Raw genomic sequence first — 9,104 nt, forward strand, 5'->3', positions numbered from 1 at the left:
GCTTAAATTTCAGCCAAACAATAGACATGCCTATGAGGTGAACATGGGAGCTCTGGTAGCATAGTGCCTAAGGCACTTGACTGCTAACCAGGAGGCTGGCGGTTCAAACCCACCAGCCACTCCTCGGAAGGAAGGTTGGGCAATCCTACTTCCGTAGTGATAACTGCCTCGGAAACCCAAGGAGAGGTCACTAGGAGTCGGGGCTAACTCAATGGCAAATAACAACAACAACATAACAGAGTCACTATGACTCAGAACTGACTTGATTGCACCTAACAAGAACTACCTTGTAGGACATTTACAGACCATGGCTTGTGCTTTTTGTTTAAATACATAACTATCACAGTACCGTTGTTGTTGTTGTTGTTGTTAAGTGCCGTCAAGTCGGCCCCGACTCATAGTGACCCCTCCTTGGGTTTTCCGAGGCAGTATCACTACGGAAGTAGGATTGTCCAACCTTCCTTCCGAGGAGTGGCTGGTGGGTTTGAACCAACAGCCTTCTGGTTAGCAGTCAAGTGCTTTAGCCACTATGCTACCAGAGCTCCTAATCACAGTACTAGGTTTCTTGATTTCTACACCAATTTAAATAACTACATAAACAGTCTAAAATGGTTTTGTTCCTTTTTTTTGCTCAAGAAACTAAAAAGCAAGACTTTTTTGAAACTGCTAAAAGTCTGACAAAGACATAAAATATAAATGCCTTTTGTGACCCTGGTGCATGTCACTTAATGACTGTGGTTAAGTTTCCCTACCTATAATAAACTCACTGCTGTCAAGTCAGATCCGACTCATAGCGAGAGAGCAATAAAATTGGTTCTACCTACCAAAACGATCCACTTAGATTTTACATGAAAAAACACTAACAACTTTAAGTATTATAAAACTATTATTGTATTAAGGAGCTCTGATGGTACAGTGGTTAGACACTCGGCTGCTAACTGAAAGGTCAGCAGTTCGAACCCACCAGCCCGGTGTTGGAGAAAGATGTGTCAGTTGGCCTTCGGATCCATATGGGGCAGTCCTGCTGTCCTACAGGATCACTATGAGTCAGAATCAACTTGTCAGCTATAAGTTTGGATTTATTATTGTATTCTTTTAACAAGCATCAGTGTCATTTAGTTTCCCTTTTCTTTAATCCACTTTTTTCCTTACAGGATCATGTTGTTGTTGTTGTTGTTATGTGCCATCAAGTTGACCTCGACTCAATAGCAATCCCTCTGGGTTTCCATGGTGGTACCACTACCAAAGTAGATTGCCCAACCTTCCTTCCAAGGAGTGGCTGGTGGGTTTGAACCACCAGCCTTCTGGTTAGCAGTCAAGTGCCTTAGGCACTATGCTACCAGAGCTCCTAACATAGCAGTTATTTATGTATAGTGTAATATAATGAGCTCTGATGGCATAGTGGTTAACACACCTGACTACAACCAAAAATGGTTGGTGGTTCAAAACTACCAACTACCATGGAAGAAAGATGGGGCGGTCTGCTTCTGTAAAGATTTACAGCCTTCCATCTAGATGCAACAATGAGTCTCTCCTTGTCCAGAGCAAAGAAGAATGAAGAAAACCAAAGATGCATGGAAACAATTAGTTCAAGGGACTAGTGGACCATGTGAACCTCAGCCTATATGATCAATAAGACCAGAAGAACCAGATAGTCCCCAGCTACCACTGTCAACCACTTGGAAAGGAACCAGCGCAGGAGATCCTGAATAGAGTGGGAGAACAATGTGGAACAAAACTCAAAATCATGAAAAAAGACCAGGTTAACTAGTCTGGTAGAGGCTGGTGAGACCCCTGAGACTGTGACCCTTAGTTACTCTTCAGGTCTAGAACTGAACTCATGCTGCTTCCAGCCAAACAACAGACAGGCATATAGGGTGAACATTTACATCAGGGAGACACACTCCTTAAAACAATTAATCATGGGAGAAAAGAAGGGTAGTATTTGCATTGGGAGATAGCTCATAGGGCAGGAATGCATAGGAAAAAAGGACACAGGGAAGAGATAACTACAGAGAGGAAGTGGGAAGAGAGCTGTTACATTGTGGGGAGTTGCAGTCAACATTATTAAACAAAATGTGAATAAGCTACTGTATGGAAAATGAATTCACTCTGTAAACTTTACCCAAACTACAATAAAAAGTTAAAAAAAAGCTCCATTGTTGAATAAAAAAATAATGTACAGCCTTGGAAACCCAAGAAGGGTTGGAATCAACTTGATGGCAGTGAGTTTGATTTTTTATAATATAAATGCAAAAGAGGTAGCATAAAAGAGCTTAAACTATTCAAGCTCTTCCAATTAATGGCATTCAGCAAAAACTTTAGCATAACTGTATTATGCTTGTTCTTCACTACAGTGAATGAAGTTACAGAACTATTAGTTTCCCAAGAAACATCAGTGATTTGTGAGTAAACCGCTATTAAACAACCAAACAAAAAAGGTGAAGAAGTAATTCACTTCAAATTAACATTAGTCACAAACACTGACGTGGTTCATTAACGAGAATCAGTAAAGTCATAAAGCCATAAGGTGTACTATAAATCTAGAAGGTTTAAGTAATAAATAAAGGAATATGGAGCAAAATAAATAATCCTGAGCCACATATGGTAAATGAGTTAGTACACTGTCTCGAAAATAGATTTTAGACTAAGAGGGCAACCAAGGCCTGGAGTCTGCTTCTTTTTAACAAATGGAAAAACCAACTTACAAAAAGTTAATTATTCACATTAGACTTTCCCTCCAACACTGTCATTTAAAAGACAAAAGGCAAACCTACATTAAACTCAAAAGTGTGTATTCCAAAAATAAACTAACACCAGAAACCGTGAACATCAGGTGGTTTCCTTTTGTTGTTTAATGATGACACAGCTTTCTTCCTGACAGTCCACAAGTAATTACGAACCCAATGAGTGTGTAATGGCCTGTCCCGCCTCTACCTTCATCTAAATACCAGGAACTAAACGGGCGTCAGAGAATCCTGAAGTGGGTCTTCAGGGCCAGAGGGCTCTACCGTGACGCCGGGGAGTCAGAGGTCGGTTTGCACCAACTCCTCAGGCAGCGCGGTGACGAGCTCCGCGGGGACGAGCGGGGTCGGGCGGCAAGGGCTTGCGCGCCGCCTCCCCTCTCGTCCCCTGAGCAAAAAGCTGGTGGCCCCGCGCTACGCGCTTAGGAGGCGAGGCCGGCGGCAGAGCCCAGGCCCGTTGTGTCAAACAGAAGGGCAACCTGGGCCTCCAGCTGCACCGAGAAAGGCTGGGGCCACCGGAGCCTGGAACAACCGGGGGCTAGAAGGCTGCACGGCCTCTGTAGGGTACGCGTCGAGGTGGGGACTGTCCCTGAGACTCAGAGTCGAAGGTACAGCCCGGACTGTGTGAGACGAGAAGGGCCTGCCCCTCGGGGAGAGCAGATGGGCGGCTGAGGCAGAGAAGGAGTTGGAGGTAGGCCGAAGGGGGTGTCCCGGCCGCATCTTGGTCCCCCGCCCCCTTCACCTGCCACGAACACCACGAAGACCGAGCCGCTCCTCTTGGCCAAAGCGATGGCGGCCGGAATGGAGCCCTGGAACCACAGCATCGCTCGGTTCTGGCCCAGACGCTCGCTTGATGTGTCGTCGTCGCGGTCCCGGAGTTGGCCCCGCCCTCCCTCTTTGGTCGGGCCTTGCGGCCCGGGCAACCCTGGCTGGTCCGGCCCCCGCCTCCGGCTGCGCACACGCACGCAAGCCCGTCAGCGGTCCCTTGAGCTGCACGCAAGCGCACGGGCAAGCGCTCTCCGCGTCACGTGACGGTACACGTCGCCGTCAGCATACTGCACCAGTGTCTCGTCTGGTTGGCAAATTGGTGCTTGCGCGTGCCCGCTAGGGCGCAGGCTCAGCGGTCCAGGAGATAGAAGGCGGTAGGAAGGATAACTAACTGCTCCAGTGGGTCGATGGACCCGAATGAGGCATGATGAAAATGTAGGTTTGTTCTCCTACTTGATCTGGAAAATGTGACTGTACTTTTAGGGGCACAGATAAAGGAGACAGTAGTGAGAATTACTAAATACGAGCTATAAAGGGGAGGAGAGGAGCTGGCGCTCATTGGGAGATTTTGTTCTCGACCCCTTTGAGACCCTAAATGGGGAGGAATCGTCCTTGCCTACAGTGAGACTGTGCCTAATGGGGAAACATACATACTCTTAGGATTAGTGGCCGTTGTGTGAGATATCCAGTTACTTTCTATGGTAGAATGATTTTGTTCTCAATTTTATGTAAGAATGTCCTGTAATCAAGGTATGGCATTTTGTGGGTGCTTGCCATTAAACTGAAAATATGCTTCCGTGAACTAACAGGGTCTCATAGCTATTAGCAGAAGGCTTGTATGATTTATTTAAATTTGCATATGTTATATATTCCTCACCAATTAAATTTCCAGCAATGCAATATTTTATAATCTGTGATACTAAGGAGGAGATACAATTGAAAATATTAGTTTCTTACATATACTTTACCTAAAAATAGCTAGCAGATTGCACTCCAATTTTTTGTTTACTTTTTTCCCAATTCAGCCTCTCATATAGTGTAATTATGAACTGAAATGTAATGCTGATTACAAACCGTTGCTGCTTATGTAGGACACTATTCCTCAGGAAGAATAAGTTGATCTTTAACATCAACTTTAAATGGCCTTAAAATTCATTCAACCTATAAAATATAGTGGAGCTATATCTCTAATTATTCCTCGTGTTAGAGTTAAATGTTCCTCAAATCATTTCGCTCATCCATCAAACATTTATTGTTTATCTACTATGAGCTAGGCTTTGTACCCAGCATGGAGGGAAAGGAAGTGAGCCAACTAAACAGGGCTTGGCTTTTATGAACTGTACAGTATAATGAGAAAGGCAGACATTGAATAAGTCATGATTGTGAGTGATGATAAGTGCCACAAGAGGGAAAATTCAGTGTTAGAGAAGTGTGTGATGGTGGGATCTGACATGGACTAGCAGGTTCAGAAAAGCCCTTCCTGATTTCTTCCTGTCGGGAGAAATCTTGCCAGGTGAAAGACGGGAATACCAAACACAGGAAACAGCACCATGAAGGCTTAAGCTAGAGAGCACAGAATGGAAAACATGCAATGTGGCTAAAGCATAGAAAGCAGAGTGTGATGAAATGAGGTAAGAAAGGTCAGCAGGGGTCCAATTAGGCAGGGTCTTGGAAGTCATGTTAAGGATTTTGAACTTTTTCTAAATATTTGTGGAAGGACATTGAAGAGTTTTAAACATGAGTAAATATAAGACTTGTATTTTTAAATTGCAGTCACTCTGGTTGTGTGGCGAATGGACTGAAAGAAGGAATAGATGAAAGTGAAGAGACTGGTTAAGAGGCATTTGTTCATATATCAGGGAGTTAGAGAAGTGGTACTTTGGAAGGAAGAACAGGTTAATGAGGTACATGAAGATGGTGAGTTCAGTATTCGATGTGTATAGAGTTCTGGAGAGATATTCAAATGGGTATGTTAAGTAGGTATAAGGTTTGGAGTTCAGAAAACACTTAGGTAGAGGTAGGAATTTGAAATTCCTCTGCATACAGGGAATAATTGAGGTTCTGGAGGATGCTATCCCTCGAGGAGACTGTGCAGTGATGTGAGACAGAATAAGACTAAGCACTTAAAGCCTCCAGGGTTGTTTGTGTAGAAAGGAGACTGAGAAAGAAAGGTGATGTGGAGGAAAGGCAGATGAGGCCAAGGTGGGGTGGAAGAAAAAGAGAGAGCATGATACCAAAGATACCAAGGGTAGAGAGGATAGAAAAAAAAAAGGGGATTAAAAGAAGGGAGGTGTATTGAATACTGACCACTGTTCAGTCAATTAAGATGACACTAAAAAATGTCTATATTGTTTTTACAACAGAGGTGATTAGTAAGTGTAACAATAGCAGTTTTGGTGGGTTCTTCTGTATAGAAGCCAGATGGCAGTGAGTGAGAGGAATTTAGGAAGATGAGTCAGTAAGTGTGAAGAGAAAAAGTACATTAATTGGACAGGGATTTGGATTGGAAAGAAAGCCTTTTTTAAAGACAGAAGGCATGTGTACAAGATTAAATGCTAATGGAAATTTTGTTGTTGTTGTTATGTGCTGTGGAGTCAGACCCAACTCATAGCGACCCCTCCTTGGGTTTCCGAGGCAGTATCACTATGGAAGTAGATTGCCCCATCTTCCTTCCAAGGAGTGGCTGGTGTGTTTGAACCGCCAGCCTTCTGGTTACCAGTCAAGTGTCTTAGCCACTATGCTACCAGAGCTCTTGTAGAATAATGGAAATTACAGAGCTGTAAATCAAAACAGCAAATCCTGGTAAGGATGTGGGGAGATTGGGACTCTCCTACACTGCTAGTGGGACTGTCAAATGATACAACCACTGTGGAAAACAGTATGGCAATTCCTTAAAAAGTTGGAATTAGAAATACCATTTGATCCAGTAATCCCATCACTAGGTATATATCCTAAAGAAGTGAGAGCCGAGGCAAGAACAGATATATGCACACCCATGTTCACTGCCGCACTATTTACAACAGCAAAAAGATGGAAACAACGTAGGTGACTATTAACAGAAAAATGGGTAAACAAACTGTGGTGCATACACACAATGGAATACTATGCATCACTAAAGAATAACATAGAATCTGCAAAACTCTACATAACATGGATGAATTGGAGGACATTATGCTGAGTGAAATAAGTCTATCACAGAAGGACAAATACTGTATTAGTTTATTACTGTAAAAAGTCAAGTAAAGGTTTATATATAGAAGGAAATTTTCTTCATACTTTCTTTGTTGGTTACCAGGGATGGGAGGGGAAAGGAGGGACCACTGCAAAAATAAAAAATAGTAATGTAAAGTAAAAAAAAAAAAAAAAAAGCTAATGGAAAGGAGTTTGTCTTGGAGAGATTGAATACACAGGAGAGAGGGAGACCCCCTATGAAGATGAGAGATAATATGAGGTACGTGGCAAATACTGTTGATAGTGTACTCAACAATCATTCTTCACAGTAACAGTCATTATGCCTTGCTGTCGGAGGGTCAAGGGGAGAGCATTTCTAGGAGAAGTTTTCCTTTTGAAAAGAGATGCATAGAAGAAAGCACAACACTTTTTTGTTGGATGTGGTTGTGTGCATATGATTCCTGGTACTGCTATAGCCATGTTTTACTCAGGAGAGGAGACACTGCCACATTCTGAAAATGGCACAATAGAATATGGAAAGCATTTGCATCTATTATGACATCACAGAGCTGAACCAATACTGAAGCTATACTCAGCCTCCATACTTCTTGCTTTGTGAGATAATACTGTCTCCATTGTTTAGGCCACTGTAAATTGCATACTGTTTCTTGTAATCACCACTATTTTAAACAAACTGGATGGAATCCAGGGCATAGGTAGATAGGAGAGAAATTTTGCATTTTAACAGAGAAAAGAAAGGAAAAATAAGTTTGGATATAAGTAAGTTTGTAAATTTTGAGACAATAAAAAGAAGTTTTTGTCTAAAGGCTTAGTTTTTCCCTATGAAAAAGAGATCATTTGTTGACAGTTAAGTGGGGAAGTAAAGAAATTGGCAGAAAGAACCCTGATGGTGCAGTGGTTAAATGCTTGACCACTAACTGAACAGTTCATCGGTTCGAACCCACCAGCCACTCCTCGGGAGAATGATGTGGCAGTCATCTTCCATAAAGATTCAGCCTTGGAAACCCAATGAGGCAGTTCTACTCTGTCCTGTAGGGTCTCTATGAGTTGGAATTGACTCAGCTGCAACGGGTAAGGAAATTGGCACCTTAAGAATAGTGGGCAAGGTTGAAATAATGTTGAATGTTGAAAAGGAAATAGACTAGAGAAAAATGGCTGGTATGCCAGATAGTGCTGAAGGCCAGGAGGAGATGGTGACCTTGAAATTGCCTACTTGTGGGATTTTCTCCAGAGGTCACTCAATCCCTGGGTATAAAAAGGAGCTTTGGTGGCATAGTGCCTAAGGCATATGACTGCTAACCACCACCACTTATTTAGCTTGACCTTGGGAAAATGACCTCACCTCTCTGATACTGAAGTTGCGTCATCCATAAACTGATGGATAATGAGAGTAATCAAAGACTTACTCTTTAGGGATATTGTGATGATTAAATAGGGACTCATGTAAGTGCTTAGCAAGTGCTTGGTATGTGGTAATTAAGCTTTACAAACGTTAGTTATTATTTCTGACTGCCTGCCAAAACAATGCTTAAGGGTAATATAATTGTGCCCTTCAGGATTCAAAACATTTGACTCAGTCAAATCATTTCTTCATTTAATCACATGACAAATGTTTACTGACCAAGGCACTGTAGGTGCTGGAGATATATTAGTAAACAAGAGTTATAGACATTTTTTCTTGCCCTGAAGATTACATTCTGAGGGATAGAGAAACATTAAACAACTAATTGTCCAGTTACTCAGGTAATTACCATTGTGATGAATGTTTTGAAGAAGAAATGCAAGATATTATTATAGTTTATTTCAGGCAGAAATGTCCTAGTCTGGAGGACTGTAACAGCTAAGCTGATGGAAATAATATTTGGAGGGTAGGGTAGGAAGAACAAATGTTCCAGGCAGAGGGTGAATTACATGTGGAAAAAACAATTCCCAAAATTCAGTGGCTTAAAGTTTCAAACATTCAAAACATTTGACTCAGTCAAATCATTTCTTCATTTAAAGTGAAGTGAAAGTATTCACTTCACAGACTAATGCCTGTCAGAGGTGTAAAGGGGCACTGGTACAAGGAGCTGTGCTCTATACAGCCATTGAAGAACTCAAGCTCTTCCCGTCCAATAATGGCTTTTGCTTTCCTCAGCATCCTGGAGATCTCTGTTAGATTCCCTACATGCAGCCAGCAAGCACATTTCATTATGTCTACGGTTTATCTGGAGATCTTGTTAAAAATGCAGGTTTGGATTCAGTAGGTCTGAGGTGGGACCTGAGAATCTGCATTTGTATCAAGCTCTCTGGTGATACTGGAAACTGCTGGTCTCCAGCCCTTACTCTCATCAGTTAGGGCAGAGAGACAGAAGGTTTTATCAGCCAGGCCTAGAAGGGCATATCATTGGTTAAAACTCA

General features: G+C 42.4%; 1 protein-coding gene across 1 annotated transcript in view; it reads right to left on the reverse strand.

The window, feature by feature from the left end:
- Positions 1–3,568, reverse strand: part of UBXN4 (UBX domain protein 4) — a 75,890-nt gene extending 72,322 nt beyond the window's left edge. Inside the window, exon 1 of the mRNA XM_007952501.2 lies at positions 3,487–3,568. Within this exon, the coding sequence (XP_007950692.1) occupies positions 3,487–3,568 (82 nt within the window). The remainder of the gene's footprint in view (positions 1–3,486) is intronic.
- Positions 3,569–9,104: the final 5,536 nt, after the last annotated feature.

The sequence above is a fragment of the Orycteropus afer genome, unplaced genomic scaffold (assembly GCF_000298275.1).
Source record: "Orycteropus afer afer isolate SDZICR_OR568_19922 unplaced genomic scaffold, OryAfe1.0 scaffold00342, whole genome shotgun sequence".
NCBI classification, from domain to species: Eukaryota; Metazoa; Chordata; class Mammalia; order Tubulidentata; family Orycteropodidae; genus Orycteropus; species Orycteropus afer.